Raw genomic sequence first — 14,563 nt, forward strand, 5'->3', positions numbered from 1 at the left:
TTTGCATGTCCATTAGATTCATTCGTTCAATTCATTATAAAAGAATACCTAATTATCGTGGATACTGGGATCGTATACTAGAACAACCCAGCAGCAATAGGCCGAGGACACCTATACCGATACCTATAGAAATCATAGAAGAACCGCCTATGCCGAGTCGACCGAAACAGTTTGTGTATCTAAAGGGAGTGCCGCTGGAAGTGCCTGAAAGACCTGAACAACCTACGAATTGCTGCATGAGGTAAATTGACATGAACAGTTTCTAATTATTCATCCTTTTTTTGGTATAGTGGCTGCGCTCACTGGTAATAGAAGAAAATGAAAAATACACAAGTACTTATCATCCTATATAGTGTATGGGATATTTATCAAGAAGACATAGACGATTATAGACATAGAAAGGAAAGCCTGATACAAAGATTTAAAGACGCAGGAGAACAAGTGCCGAAAGAATTAGAATCAGAACAAGACGATATGGAAATAATGGATCCAACCATGAAGGCATTTCTAGAGATGGAGAAAAAGCTTAAATAGGCCTTTTTCTTTCTTTTAATTTTTTGTATATTCTAGTACAATTATGCATTATATTAAGCAAGGGGAGAAGAGTAGGGGGAAATGTATACGTATGTGTGCATATAAATGTCTTTTTAAATAAAATATAGAATGAAGGCAAGAGTATGAAAGCATTTAGCTCCAAACATCTTCTTGGTATCTACCTGTGCTTCTCAAATTCTTTACATAATCCAGTGCCTTGGTTTCGTTCATTCCACCAAACTCTTGTGCAAAACGTACAAAGGTCTGATTCACGTCACGAGCCATGTTTTTGGCATCACCACAGACATAAATGTAGGCTCCTTTCTCAAGCAAGGCCCACATTTCCTGGCCGTGTTCCATCAAGCGGTGTTGAACATAGACCTTCTTTTCGGTTTCTCGAGAGAATGCTGTGATCAGACGAGAGGGCTCACCCAAGACTTTAAACAGTTCAGGCCATTCTTCTTGGTAAAGGAAATCTTCTGCTCTATTTCTGCATCCAAAGAACAAGATCGTAGGTCCTACTGGCTTGTTTTCTTTCTTTTGAAGCACACGCTCTCGAACAAATCCACGGAAGGGAGCAACACCCGTACCAGGTCCGACCATGATCACAGGTACCGTGGGGTTTCTAGGCAGCTTGAATTGAGATCGACGAACATGAACAGGCACACGGGCCATCTTGGTGTCATGATTGAACAAAGAATCACGAGGTCCGGGCAAGAAGTATTCCGGAATGCCGGTATCAGGGGTCAATCCGTTGATAGCTTCGTGTAAGCGCCAGAGATAGTTTGTATTCACACCATAGACCGTACGTGGTGATCCGTGCTCTGGGGTATACTGAAGCGTAACAGCTGTGACAGCAATCGTCTTGGGGCTTTCTTTTGATGAGGAAGAGATGGAATAGTAACGAGGTTGAAGACGAGAGATACTTTCAATCACGAGATCGAATGGTACAGAGGAGAATGCGCCTTCTAAGGGTAAAGACTCCTGTTCGGCCAACATTTGGAGTACCTCACCCAAATTACGAGTGACATCGCCAACTCGAATGCGATATTCATCCTTATCCGTAGCCAGTTTGCGAAGTGCTTCCTTCGATTGCTCTGTGGGTGCGTATTCAATCAATGACATCAACACCTGACGAGGAACGGCTGCACAGATGTCAAGGTAGTGACGAAAGACGGCACGGTAGGTCGTAGGTACAGGGAATGGGTGTTTCTTGGATGCAGCCGGGTCCAAGGCTTCGACATGGATGACCGTATCTAACTTGTCTTGTAAGCCTAAGAGTCTGGCAAGACGCTTCACTTCGACTTCATTGTTGGTTGGCCAGATGGCAACATGATCACCGGTCTGATAGGATAAGTTAGTGCCAGAAATATCAATTTCAATATGAAGACAGTGTCTATCGCCTCCTTTAAAGAGGTCCTTTGACGTAATGGGTGCACTATAGGGACGCTTAGCGTCATAGATGGCAGTTCTATATAGAACAAAGATGAATTGACCTAAACACACATATACACACATGTATACACTTACGATCCTTCTTTAAGCCATTCACCAATTTCACCAAGATATACCTTTGCTTGATCATAGACACTCAATTCATCTACCTTGAATGTCTCCTGTCTTGGTCCAGACGAAGCGTTACTTTCATCCACACCCAGGGCCTCACAAAACACAGGCCACATCTCTTCTTGCCAAGCCAAGAAATCCTCTTCAAGCGTGCCATCATCATCACCTTCTCCACGCTGACCGATTCTCTTTGCACCCAACTGCAGTAATCTTTGATCGACTTTTCTGATCACTTCGTTATAATGTTCGTAGGTCTTATTGCCGAGACCAAAGGCAACGTATCGAAGATTCTTCAATGGTTGCTCGTCACCTTCATCTTGAGAGAACGTAGGTGCTTCATCCGACAAGAGCTCCCAAAAGTCAACAGCGTTATCTGTCGGTTCACCTTCACCGTAAGTAGCCATGACAAAAAAGACCAAACAATCTTCGGGAACTGAATCAAGGTAGCTCAAATCGAACTGTTCGATATCAGCCGTCATGGAGCTCACGCCATATTTCTGTGTACACTCCTTTGCGAGACGAGATGCGAAATCTTCAGCTGTTCCTGTTTGTGAACCGTAAAAGAAGATCACTCGACGACCCTGGCAATAAGCTTAGAAGGGGCTGTTTTGCTTTCTTTTTTTTTGTTCTTTACCTGTTGTTGCATCACTTTTACAAAGTTACGTTCCTTTTTAGGTGCTTCTTGTTTGGTTTCTGGCTTTTGAGCACCATTACTACTTGATTTAAACAGTCTGTTTGTGATTTGGTGTCTAGCAAACCAGGCAACAGTACCAAGGCCAATAGTGCCTAGGAGTATTAAGTCGACTGTGTCTAAGAGATGTGAATTGTTTCTAGTCATTACACAAACAATAAGGGGAAAAAAAAAAAGAAACGAGGGAAGTAGGGTCTAATGTCTTTTTAAAATCCGTAGTGATACTCGGGTAGCATTTTACCGAATTAAATCTATTAGCTGATTGGATAGTTATGCTACAAGTGACTATTTAGGTAAATTCGATGTTGTGTCATTTTTTTTGCGGGCAGTTGGGCCGACCCAATCTTTTGTACTGTGATGCAGTCCGTAGCTATTTTAATAAAGAGAGGCTTTTATCACTTGAGCCCATTTTACAAAAAAAAATAAAAAGAAAAAATGAAAGGCTGAGCAATGTATAGTTTATTTATCATTTAACTCATATATTATCTGCAAGGAATTCAATCTTGTTCAATTGTTAAAAAAGGAAGGGGGACTTCGGGCAAGTTACCTCCTCAAGGGAAGATAAGGAATCAGTGCCGGATGTCCGTTCCGCTGTCTCCGGTAGTCCCCTTAAAAAAAGGGGGAGTAAAGGTGGAAGGAAAAGAGATAAAGAAATTGTCACTAGTCAATTTTTGAGTCATCACCAAAATAGTTAATTAACTTGTGATAGCATCGAGCGACAGCCACTTCTTCTAAGCACATTTATCAATATTGGAACGCATCGTTTAATTATATGACCAGCCTCGGGATGTTATTTAAGTCTTCATTATTGCAGAGGGCAGTCATTATACAATATTGAAGACCAAGACTGATATTCAAGTAGACTCGTTTGACAACTTTTATTCAGGCTATATGTCCCGTTAAACTCTTTGATAAAATCAAGAAATGCTTCTGTCAGTATGGTTTTCGCCTGATGATTTCCCCCTTAATACAGGATAATGCAAAATGTAAATTGTTTGTCTCATCGGATATATCAATTATGCAGCTTATTCTCATTATGTGTCAAGTTCGGCTATAATAAAAGCAGGAAAAAGCCTTGTACAGCGCATCACTTTTGTTCAAAAGCATGATGACTTAACAGCTATCGTCCCCGAAACTACATGGTATGCCCATTTATATAAGCAGGAGATGGTATTAGTCGTAGTGGTTTGAAAACGCAAAAGGTTACAAAATGTGATGTTACAAGCTTTTCATCCTTTTCTTTCGCTCTCAAAAGATATTGATTAAATTTGAATCTTTATGCATTATCTCATTTATAGCAAAGATAAAAGTAAACAAACATAGCTTCAAATAGTTTAAAATTCTGTATTATTATCAGATTCATTTAAAATCGCAGTAGCACTGGCAGATGTATCAATATGAATTGTAGCTGTTAACTAAAAAACTCTATATCAACGACTCCGTTGTTTCTTTTCATCTGCAGCTAGTTGTATTTCACAACGAGTCTTTCTGTGAGACTTATTCATTGGAAACTGAGTATAAGAACTTTTAGTTTTGATAGCGAGCAGCTTCTTATTAACAAGGTTCATAGGCTCAATTCCGTGCTTATAAACCCTGCTCTTGTCCATCTCTGTAAAAAGCACTGTATGCTCATTTTGAATGTCTGTAAGCAAGAAGAAGAAAGAGAGAAAAAGATTAAGAAACTATCACTTCAATGTTCATCAAATGTGGAACACTTTAGTGACAACCCTTTTTGGACACAATTTTTTTACACCACATCAAATTCTGAAATGACTGCATTTTCCAAATACAGGCTCTTTTTTTTTTTTTTTTTTTCTAAGAAATGAGTTTCAAGAAACGCAACGCAGAGCAGCAACCCAAATTACCTCCAGGATCACGTCTAAGTGCTTACAATGGGCAGTTATTGATATCAACCGGTGTCCCTTCCTTGGACGACATTCTAGGCGGTGGACAACCGGTGGGTACGATTATGCTGATTAAAGAAGATCGTGCCACAACCTATGCTCAACTACTCTTGAAATACTTTATCGCCCAAGGTATTGCCTCTGGACATCATTGTACTATTGCTTCACGCGATGAGGACCCAGAAGAGATGGTCAAGACGTTGATGTGGTTATCTAATTCAGAAAAGGAAGATGATGAAGACGTCAAGGGTTCTCAGGCAGAGGGAGAAAGTGATCGCATGAAGATTGCTTGGCGATATTCACATTTAAAAAGACTTGAAGGCGACGTCAAGTCCAAGCCAGGTAATAACATAATGTGATGTCTATCTTCCCATTGCTTAATTTTTTGTGGAGCTAGCTTCACCTGTAACACATGTGATTGAACAACAAGACAAGAATACAGAAGAACCAAAGCCGTATTGCAGTCAATTCGATTTAACCAAGAGAGTTCCAAAGGAAGTGATAGAGCAGGCCAAGACAAGCATATTACAATGGGGTTATGAAGGCGAAGATGATTACAAGACATTAATAGAACAGATACGTAAAGTGGTCCTTGACGGAAACTTTAGTTCGGCTATCCCTGTTGCACCCAACACGCCTCGAAATGCCTTGAGAATCGCTTTACATTCACTAGCTTCACCCAGTTGGCAATCAAAGTCACCTCATGTAAGTGACATTTATATATTGGAAGATTACATAGAGTTGTTCTAAAACAGGGTATAGGATCTCTACAAGTTTTTCCATGCCCTTCGTGGATTACTTCGATTTTCATTTGGTACAGCTGTGATCACGATACCAGCACGTCTATACGAAGATGCACCTCATTTTATTAAACGTATTGAACATATGGTAGATGCAGTCATTGAGATAGAATCATTTGCAGGTAATTTATAAACCGACATGATGTAACTCCCCCCATGGCTTAATTTTTTTTTCAACTGTAGGCGATCCTGTACACAATGAGGCTTCTTATACACAAAATTATCATGGCTTTTTCCATGTACACAAATTACCCGTTTTAAACTCACTTTTACCGCCTAGCACAAAATTATCCGTATTATCAGCAGGAGGCAGTAATGATTTAGGATTTAAACTTCGTCGTAAGAGATTTACTATCGAAACATTCCATTTGCCACCTGAAGGTGGGGTTGTCACTCGTCGTACGGAAGCTCCAAAGGAAGAAAAGGTTAATAGAAAGATTGGATGTGGCTCGACACCAGGCAAAACCGATCCATTAGAGTTTTAAATACATATATGTGTGCGTGTAAATTAATAAAAAGATGTAAAAGATAACTCAATAGCAAACAACTATGTCTCTGAATAACATAATCGGAGATAGAAATATGTTGTTATCACGGTTATGCATACAACATCAGTAAAGAAAATACAATACAGAAAGAGAGATAGTAAACAATAAACAAGAAAATGGGCTGTAAAGACAACTGGTAATAGAAAGGGAGAGAGAGAGAGAGAGAAGGAGATACAGAGAAAAGATTAAAAAAAAAGGCTGATTCGATGGCCGCTTGAATGCAACCTGCTGAACACAGAAAAATAAAATGGGCTCGGCTTTTTTCTCTCTTTCTTTCCTTCTTTCTTTCTTTTTTTTTTCCCTTTATAAATAAATAAATAAAAATGTAAGCAAAGAATAAAAAGAGTTGTGGTCATTTTATACTTATGTATTTATAGGTCTGAGCCTTATGATCCCTACATTCCTAATTCACAGCGAGGACAAGATGCATCTAATAACAAGACAGCCAGAGTTCAACAACAAGTAGATGAGGTTGTTGGTATTATGCAAGAAAATATTGATAAAGTGATGCAAAGAGGTGAACGATTGGATGACCTTCGAGGAAAGACAGGTAAAATAACTTGTAACTGTTTGTGTACATGCATTCATATGTTATTAGAGGATTTGCAGGCAACTGCTGGACATTTTAGACGCGGTGCTAATCAAGTTCGAAAGAGAATGTGGTGGAAGGATTTGAAGTGGAAGATTATTATTGCTGTAACTATTTTAGTTATTCTGGGCATCATTATTGGTAAAGTATCTATAAAAATGATATCGTTGTACATTTACTAAAAAAAATTCTTGTGTGTGTAGGCTCTATTGTTGGTACACAGGTAAATGTGTAAATTTTTTTAAAAAAAAGGCTGCGACTAACATCTATTTATTGAATAATAGACCCGTAATAACAACAACAGCTCGTAAGACTCTTTCTTGTCTACCAATAGCTTATCCTATATATATATATATATTTATTATTATATTTTTCATTAAAAAGAAGATAATTAAACTAGCTTTTTTACATACAAATATGTTTGGAAGGGTCCCGTTAGAGAATGAATTCTTCTTTTTTCTCGGCAAAAAATCAACGATAAATCTAAAAACATACTTGACCATAGAGCGCTTTGTTTATCTTTTATATGTAGTTAATCTTCAATGGCATCCATTTGATAGCTTAAAAACAACAACATTCACTTGTATCCACTTTATTTAAAACAAGCTATCATCATAAATTTATATCTTTCTTTTCTCTTTGATAAAGATGTTGGCATTGTATTATTATTAGTATTAATGTTATTATTATTGTTATCATTATCGTCACACTTCGCCATTCTCGCTCATTTGCCTTTCTATTGTCTCATGCCTAAAATTATATGCATCAGCAATGACCTAGAGGGACTCATAAGTATAAATCATGATAAGGACATATAATTACCATATCCATGTTCAGTAACGGCAGTCGATGCAGCATGGTTCTAATTTCAGATTGTTCCAAGTCTTCTACTGCTTCTTTCACACTTAGCAGAATAGCTAATGGAGGATCACATAAGGTATCTAATTTGATCATAATCAACTAACAAACTTACAAAGACAGACAAAGGGATGAAACGCAAAAGGATCAGACATTGCAAAGTAACAATCTATCAGCAAGAACATAAAGTATTCATAGTATATGAGTAATCACCATGGCATTTTATGACTCCCTTTTTTTTCTTTACCCCATAATCGAACCAAGTTATCAAATCGCATTTCTTTTGACAGCAGGTTCTGTAACCAGGAGGTAGACCATTCATGAATATCGACTTCTTCATCTTCAAAGTAGTTACATAATTCGGGCAGGCTACATCTGAAAAGAGTCATAAAATAGGCCACTTGTTCTTTTAGACTAAAGCTCGCATTGTAATCCTCTAAAAGAAAAAAGTGAGTAAGAGCAAACATGGTGACACAATCACCATAACTACCAAGTGCTTGCATCAGTCTCTCAAAGCAAAAATAAGCATCACATTCAGTATCCATCACATAGATGAAGGGAGCACAAAGTGAGACTAGACTCGGGCTATACTCTACATCACGGTTGCTATTCAAATAAGCCAAGATGATATTGACAAATGAGTTGACATATTCCTTTTCTTGAAGGATATCAGGAACTCTTCTTTGATATCTCAATACTTCTCCTCTTATTCTCTTGGCTATTTCAATATCCTCTTTATCCATCTGTTCATATTCTTCCCTTCTTGCTTTACATGAGCTCAGTTCTTTAGCTACAAATAGATGCATATGATTATTATCACTATTTGTGTTGCTTTTCATCTATTTTTACATCTATCCGCTTGTTGTACACCTAACAGGTATTTCCATACTTCCTGATAGATGAAAAGAATAAGTCATATAATTGTATATATAAAAGGGGAGAAGACATACACTGCGCAATTGGTTTGGTATACCATGTTTTGCTAATATTCTCAATCTTTCTAAATCAACATAAACTTCAGATTGTAGTATTTCTTGAAAGTCATCTATGTAGGATAGTTTATCCTCATCTTGTTTCATTGTGTGTTGAATTATGTATGTTAAAAAAGAGAGAGAGAGGGCTCAAAAGACACACAAAAAAATTTCGACGGGGAAAATCTTTGAAAGTGAGGCGATTAAATAAAAATGCTTATTGTCTCTCAAAGGTACACACACGTGCGCTATAAGCACTCATTTGTTCTTTTTTTTTTAAAGCAAGAGAAAGTAAGGTTATGAAAGAGACGACTTGTAAAGTAAATCGCTTAGTTTCACCTTGTAAAAATATATATTTATCCAAGTTTCAGCTATGAAATAACAATCGTAAACTATACAGATATCAGAGAAGCGATGATCTTGACGATATGATTGGCTATTCTGAAACTAACTACAATCAGGTTCTCCCTCTCTCTCTGTCTTTTATTTTCTCTAGTTTATTAGCCAACTTTGCATGTATTTCTTTTTATCAAATACTTTACTATTCATAGACAAAGAGCTTGCAAAACGAATACAGTTGGACTCGGAAAAAGAATAAGTCAGGACCGAGTTCTTTAGTGATAAATAAGCTTTTGTGTGACAAAATGATACACTTGGGAGTAAGATGTTCATATGCTTATGTCAGATACTAGATCGGGAGTTGTATTATTAGTGTATTGAATAGCGTAAAGATTATTGCTTTTCACTACTTTTACCAGCCCTACATGACGAGGGAAATGATTGTGTTATGTGTTGAAGTTAAAGCATCAGGATGTAAAAGTCAGTAGTAAAAAAAGAATAATGTTTGTTAGAGTGTATGCCCTATTGTTTTGGAAATGAGAAAGAGAGGGATCCCAATCAAACATATGCGTGAGCATATGGTTCTGCATTTCTATGGACGAAAGGGCTCCTCTAATGCGTATCTTTCTGTATTTCTGTTTTGTTTTAGGTGCTTCAGGCCTTCCAAGTCGCTCAAGTCTTTCAAATTCTTCTGATATGAAGTAAGTTTGTACTTTCTATTATCGTCATCCTCACTAATTGAAAATGCTCCTGTTACCTTGCTCTACTCTTGGTTGTCCCTTTGGTAAGTATCCAAATCTTTCTCTTAGCCGTCAACTTATGTTTTATCAAGATGGGTCACCTTACTTTCTGCCGACATTCTGTTTATTGGTTTCTTGAGGTTTGAGATGGTTGCTTTCATGGTATTTTTGTCGGTTAGAGGATTGCATTGGGTTGGTCCGGGTACTCTAGAGATATTGCATCGATAACTATCAAATATCACCTCAGATAATGAAAGCTGGGGTTAATATGGTCTTTCGAGAGGAGACTACGTTCTCATTTTTGAAAACATTCAACTTCGATATTTCTGGACTTAATATTTTAGTATCAAAGGCGGGCAAGAACGATTACACGGCACAAGCAGCACTTCTGTCTACATCCTATATCACTCTGCTTAAGAAGAACATGATCCTTACAATCTGTTGACAAGCTGATACTTTATAAACATTACAGCATAAGCGTTGTTTATTATTCTTTGAATCTCTTTCTCTCTAAATGTTCAGTCGTCCCTATTTCTCTTGCTTTTGAATATAAATAAAGGTTGTTTATTAAACCTTAATCTATATAGAATCGTCCTTTGGGTGATTGACTTTAGTCAAAAAGGGGAACAGGAACCAATTCTAGAGCCCATATATTTGTAAATTTTTAAGGACCAATAAGCTCCAGATTTTCAAAAAAATAATAGCACATTCGATCTCCATTTTATTTGTACTACACAAAGATGAACTCCTTTACTGTCTCCTCTCTTTCACTCTTTTTCTTTCTTCTTTTCTTTCTCCCCCTTTGATTTAGACTAAAGTCAATCTTTATTTTCCCCTTCTTTCCTCTGTTCTTTCTCCTTTCTTTCCTTTTCTTCTTCTTTTCTTTTTTTTATTACCTTCCTTTCCTTTTTACACCTGAAGTAGACACAAAGCATTAAAAACAAGATTAAAACATGAAAAGTTTAATACTTTTCTCAATTCTTTTGAGCACTTTAAGCAGTGTTCATGCTTACTATTTCATGGGCAGTTTGACAAACGTGCTCCCCTTTAAGAGCATGATGGCATCAGCACAGTTTAACAATTCACTTTATCTCTTTGGTGGCGAGAATTCTACAACTCATTATTCAAACGACCTTTATAAGCTCACACAGACATCTGATGGTTATTCATGGTTAACAGTACCTCAAAAGAACCCAATTAATGGAACAGCCGGGAGTCAAGCTTTTGTTACCTCTGATCAACAAAACTTGGTTCTCTTAGGTGGTGACTCTTTTACCGAAGCCAATGCATCTAACTATCTTCCACTTCAGATCTATACTTACAACTTTGCTTCTCAAACTTGGACCTCAAAGACACCTACCAACTTCACACTTGATAACACAGCTTGTGTCAACCGACAGGCATTCTCTGCAACCTACGACAGTAAGAACAAAGTCAGTTATATCTATGGTGGATTCGCTCGTCAGGCTGTCCTTGATACCCTTCATAAAATGGATGAAAACTACCAGACAACCTCGCTAAAACGTTCTCCTGAGGCTCGTTATGGACATACGACTTCTATTTTAAGGTAAAATCACCATGAACAAAAAGGATTGTAATACATTTTCTTATTGAATTCTGTACCACATTTATTAATTTAGCTCTGGACAACTGGTCGTCATCGGTGGTGTCGCCAGTGTCAACGGTACATCTGCACTTGCAAGTATGAGATATGTCTTGGTTTACGATCCTGTTAAGGATCAATGGCAACAACAAGGCGTTAACGCGATGAATGGTTATTATCCTTCTACCACTTCAGATCATGTCGCAGTTGTCAGTAAGTTTATCTTATTTTTACCTGTATTACATCGTTTAAACTCAGTACCATCTTTTTTTCTTTTAGACTCAAACGATCAAATCATCATCTTTGGTGGTAAAAACAAATGCAGATATATTTATAGAGATCGACACCAGATCTAAGCACTTTTTTTTGTGTGTTATTAGGCGATAGCAGAGACCCAGAAAGAACAAGACAATACCTGAATGCCATTGCAATACTTGATACCAAGACCTGGACTTGGTCTGTACCTACTATCAAGGGTATTCCTCCTTCTCGTCGTGGATTTGCTGTTGGCGGCCTTTTGGATGGATCTCGTTTGACAGTAGCATTTGGTAAATAGAATAATAGATCATCTATACCCCCTCCTTAATAACACTCCTTATTATTAGGTGGTGCGCTCAATAACTTTTATAACGACGTCAACGTATTTGATTTTAACCAAGGCTCTTGGTTACAATCCTTTAAATCATCTGAAAGTGGCGATAATTCTGTTTCCAAGGGGCTTATTGCTGGTGTCACCGTAGCTGGTGTCATCTTGTTGATAATTATCCTCTTCTTGCTCTGGAAGTTCCAGTCTTACCTTCGCTGGTTGATTGTTCGTATCCATAATGATATCTGGAAGCCACGTACAGGTGAACCAGTGTGGGCCGAAACATCACGTCTGGTATCACAAGTCTTCTTCTTGTTCATCTTTATCATGTTCCTCTACTTTGTTATTCGCCAAGCAGTCGAAAGTCCCAACGTCACCCAACGCATCGAATCCTCTTCGGCTACAGTAGATGTACCTGACGTCCGTTTCTGTTTTGACGGCTTCCCTGCACAGAGCGCCGTTCCTATCAATGGCGATAATGGCGCTCCTGGTGTGGCCTGTATGACTGATAACGGCTACAGCTGCACGCCGTTCATCCGCCCTCTCAACATGGGCGAATTTGCCCCTACCTTTGCTGACAGTCTTGGCGCCGTCAACTGTTTCCTCTTCCGTGCCCCTGACTCCTTCAAACTCACGTCTACCTCAGGTGCCAATAACGGCTCTCGTTTATTATTTACCCTCTTTGGTGACCAAGCAACTTCTTATGGTCGTATTCACCTGTCTGTGTATCCCAAAAACATGGACCCTAATGCGATCGTATACGGCATCGACGACAACATCCCTGTCTATTTGTCACAGGGAGATGTCTTTAACTGGCAGAACGACGAACGAAACGACTTACAAGCCGAGAATGTATTTACGATTCAGCCCGCAACCTATTCTTCCTTGAGTTACGATATTGTCGATCACCGTTACTTACAGCCCGTTGGCTGGAACTATGTCGGTTTCTTGCCCATCACCAACTCAACACCTCAGATCGAATCTTATTTCCGTTCAGAAGCACCTAATCCCAACTACATGAGCACACACACTGACTTGGGTATCGTTGCTATCTATCCTCACACATGGGCAAATCTCATCGACCGTGAAGTCAAGATGTACACCTTGGTCAATGCCCTTGGTTTTGTCGGTGGTGTCTTTGGTATTATTGTCGCTGCCCAGACCTGGCTCTTTGGCTACCGTCCACGTTCTCCTTGGGGAGTTGTTCATCGATGGTCTACCGGTAGCCGTAAGCAGTCTCTGCTCGCTGGTTTGCAATCCAAGTTCAAGACGACCGATTCAGGTATTCCCTTAGTTCACCCTGTTCACCACCGATTCAGTATGAACGAGTTCCAGAATCTCGGTCAGGAAACAGAGGCTCAGCGTGTCTCCCGTGTGGAAGAACGTATGCAGACCCTCGAGTTGCTCTTCAAGGCCTACTATGTGGATGATGAAGTCTTCCGTTCTCTCGATAACGCCAACCACATACTCAAGAAGAACAATGCTCAAGTTCAACCCACGAATAACAGTAATCCTTTCTTTGCATCTACTGAAAAAGTACCAACCCAGAATGATCAAAATGGGTTTGCTCACATGTTTAATGAAAGACAGAGTCAAGGAAGTATTAGCAGTGATGCAACCTCTCAACATCGTTTGAACGCTGCACCCGATGTTCATTTACGTGATATGCGTTAATAAACCCTCCCATTTTATTTCTTAATTGTCATTAATAAACCATAATTACTTCATAACGTGTCTGCGTCGTTCACTTTTAAGAAAAGGAGTTTTAACTTCTTTTTGTACATATACAAATGGCTGCTTCCATTAGTGATTCTCGACAAGAGACAACAATTACAGAGATTATCAAGACAAATGCGAACAGTGACTTCTACTTGACTTATAAATCAGCCGAGACTTGGCCAAATAAAAGAGACAGCTGTTGTCGCATGTTGATTCTCGATTCCTCATTCAACCCACCCACTCGAGCTCATGCCAACCTTTTACACAAGTCCATTCAAACCTATCCTCCTGATCACTTTGACGCTCTCTTACTTTTACTATCTACCAAGAATGCAGATAAACAGCTGACAGGCGCGACTGTCGTCCAAAGAGTGCAGATGATGGAACTGATGGCTGCCCGCTACCCTAACAGTGCAGTCGGCCTCACACCACACGCCAAGTTTGTTGACAAGGCAGCTCATATCCAGGCGTGGTTACCAGACGTCCGACTAGAACTTTATTTTATTATGGGGTACGACACGATCGTCCGACTGCTTGATCCCAAGTATTACATGCCGAGGCCCGTGATGGAGGCACTTGGTCCGTTCTTGAACACATGTCATATTATCTGTGCGGATCGAGGAGAAGGTGAAGAGCAGAGAGCGTTCTGGGACAAGCTAGAGCTCGGTACATGTTCGATTCGACGTATACAGCTTGACCCTGTTTTTGCAGCTCTGTCAAGTACGATGGCTAGAACAAGGATCATACAAGGCCAGTCTGTATTGAGTGTATTGGACCCTGATATCGCACGATTTGTGCAAGATCATCATATTTATTCTCAATAAAAAAGTGAAAAAAAAAAGCATCAAGAGAAAGTAAGTTGGGATACTTTTTATTTCTTGTGTAGATTTATATTATAAAATATCATTCTTTGATTATTGATGAATTCTTGGAGTTTCTTATTTTAAACGGCACTTGGGTTTGTACCTGATCAATTGTCGGTCTGAGGGCCTGAAGTCTAAGCACAAAGAGGAGAGGATTTATTCTGAAAAATCTTGCTTAAATTTTTATTACAGTAAGCGGTTGTATATTCTTCATCAGATCTAAAGTAAGCATTGTCTGCATGAGTGATGCTG

General features: G+C 38.9%; 7 protein-coding genes across 7 annotated transcripts; 5 read left to right on the top strand and 2 right to left on the bottom strand.

The window, feature by feature from the left end:
• Window positions 1-5: 5 nt before the first annotated feature.
• On the top strand, window positions 6-534 carry RHIMIDRAFT_235367 (uncharacterized protein; the record flags this gene model as incomplete). The annotated part of the gene is made up of 3 exons (XM_023608347.1): window positions 6-241; window positions 291-305; window positions 354-534. 3 exons carry the CDS (start codon window positions 6-8, stop codon window positions 532-534), a joined length of 432 nt encoding a protein of 143 aa, XP_023468307.1.
• A 153-nt stretch (window positions 535-687) lies between these two features.
• RHIMIDRAFT_199538 (uncharacterized protein) lies at window positions 688-2,651 on the bottom strand (the record flags this gene model as incomplete). Its single annotated transcript, XM_023606384.1, has 2 exons — window positions 688-2,005; window positions 2,065-2,651. Coding segments are annotated over 2 exons (1,905 nt in total), but the record flags the coding sequence as incomplete, so codon positions are not given.
• Window positions 2,652-4,582: 1,931 nt separating this feature from the next.
• RHIMIDRAFT_103533 (PAXNEB-domain-containing protein) lies at window positions 4,583-5,997 on the top strand. Its single transcript, XM_023605147.1, has 4 exons — window positions 4,583-5,037; window positions 5,093-5,400; window positions 5,451-5,617; window positions 5,679-5,997. The coding sequence occupies exons 1-3, from the start codon at window positions 4,614-4,616 to the stop codon at window positions 5,565-5,567; spliced, it is 849 nt and encodes a 282-aa protein (XP_023468309.1). The 5' UTR covers window positions 4,583-4,613; the 3' UTR covers window positions 5,568-5,617; window positions 5,679-5,997.
• A 424-nt stretch (window positions 5,998-6,421) lies between these two features.
• Window positions 6,422-6,772, top strand: RHIMIDRAFT_181447 (synaptobrevin; the record flags this gene model as incomplete). Its single annotated transcript, XM_023605791.1, has 2 exons — window positions 6,422-6,593; window positions 6,642-6,772. Coding segments are annotated over 2 exons (303 nt in total), but the record flags the coding sequence as incomplete, so codon positions are not given.
• A 646-nt stretch (window positions 6,773-7,418) lies between these two features.
• On the bottom strand, window positions 7,419-8,569 carry RHIMIDRAFT_199903 (RabGAP/TBC; the record flags this gene model as incomplete). Its single annotated transcript, XM_023606418.1, has 6 exons — window positions 7,419-7,549; window positions 7,606-7,659; window positions 7,738-7,926; window positions 7,981-8,280; window positions 8,340-8,382; window positions 8,441-8,569. The coding sequence occupies 6 exons, from the start codon at window positions 8,567-8,569 to the stop codon at window positions 7,419-7,421; spliced, it is 846 nt and encodes a 281-aa protein (XP_023468311.1).
• A 1,827-nt stretch (window positions 8,570-10,396) lies between these two features.
• On the top strand, window positions 10,397-11,778 carry RHIMIDRAFT_103562 (uncharacterized protein). The gene is made up of 3 exons (XM_023605148.1): window positions 10,397-11,107; window positions 11,181-11,356; window positions 11,423-11,778. The coding sequence occupies exons 1-3, from the start codon at window positions 10,494-10,496 to the stop codon at window positions 11,497-11,499; spliced, it is 867 nt and encodes a 288-aa protein (XP_023468312.1). The 5' UTR covers window positions 10,397-10,493; the 3' UTR covers window positions 11,500-11,778.
• A 1,741-nt stretch (window positions 11,779-13,519) lies between these two features.
• On the top strand, window positions 13,520-14,272 carry RHIMIDRAFT_249547 (Nucleotidylyl transferase; the record flags this gene model as incomplete). Its single annotated transcript, XM_023610636.1, has 1 exon — window positions 13,520-14,272. The coding sequence occupies one exon, from the start codon at window positions 13,520-13,522 to the stop codon at window positions 14,270-14,272; it is 753 nt and encodes a 250-aa protein (XP_023468313.1).
• Between the last annotated feature and the right edge of the window lie 291 nt (window positions 14,273-14,563).

The sequence above is a fragment of the Rhizopus microsporus genome (assembly GCF_002708625.1).
Source record: "Rhizopus microsporus ATCC 52813 unplaced genomic scaffold scaffold_4, whole genome shotgun sequence".
In the NCBI taxonomy this organism is placed as follows: domain Eukaryota; kingdom Fungi; phylum Mucoromycota; class Mucoromycetes; order Mucorales; family Rhizopodaceae; genus Rhizopus; species Rhizopus microsporus.

Coding starts and splice junctions, on each gene's coding strand:
- RHIMIDRAFT_103533 (XM_023605147.1), top strand. CDS start 4,614: ATGAGTTTCAAGAAACGCAACGCAGAGCAGCAACCCAAATTACCTCCA. Junction 5,038..5,092: donor CGACGTCAAGTCCAAGCCAG/GTAATAACATAA, acceptor TTGTGGAGCTAG/CTTCACCTGTAACACATGTG. Junction 5,401..5,450: donor GGCAATCAAAGTCACCTCAT/GTAAGTGACATT, acceptor GTTCTAAAACAG/GGTATAGGATCTCTACAAGT.
- RHIMIDRAFT_103562 (XM_023605148.1), top strand. CDS start 10,494: ATGAAAAGTTTAATACTTTTCTCAATTCTTTTGAGCACTTTAAGCAGT. Junction 11,108..11,180: donor CATACGACTTCTATTTTAAG/GTAAAATCACCA, acceptor TTATTAATTTAG/CTCTGGACAACTGGTCGTCA. Junction 11,357..11,422: donor AGATCATGTCGCAGTTGTCA/GTAAGTTTATCT, acceptor TTTTTCTTTTAG/ACTCAAACGATCAAATCATC.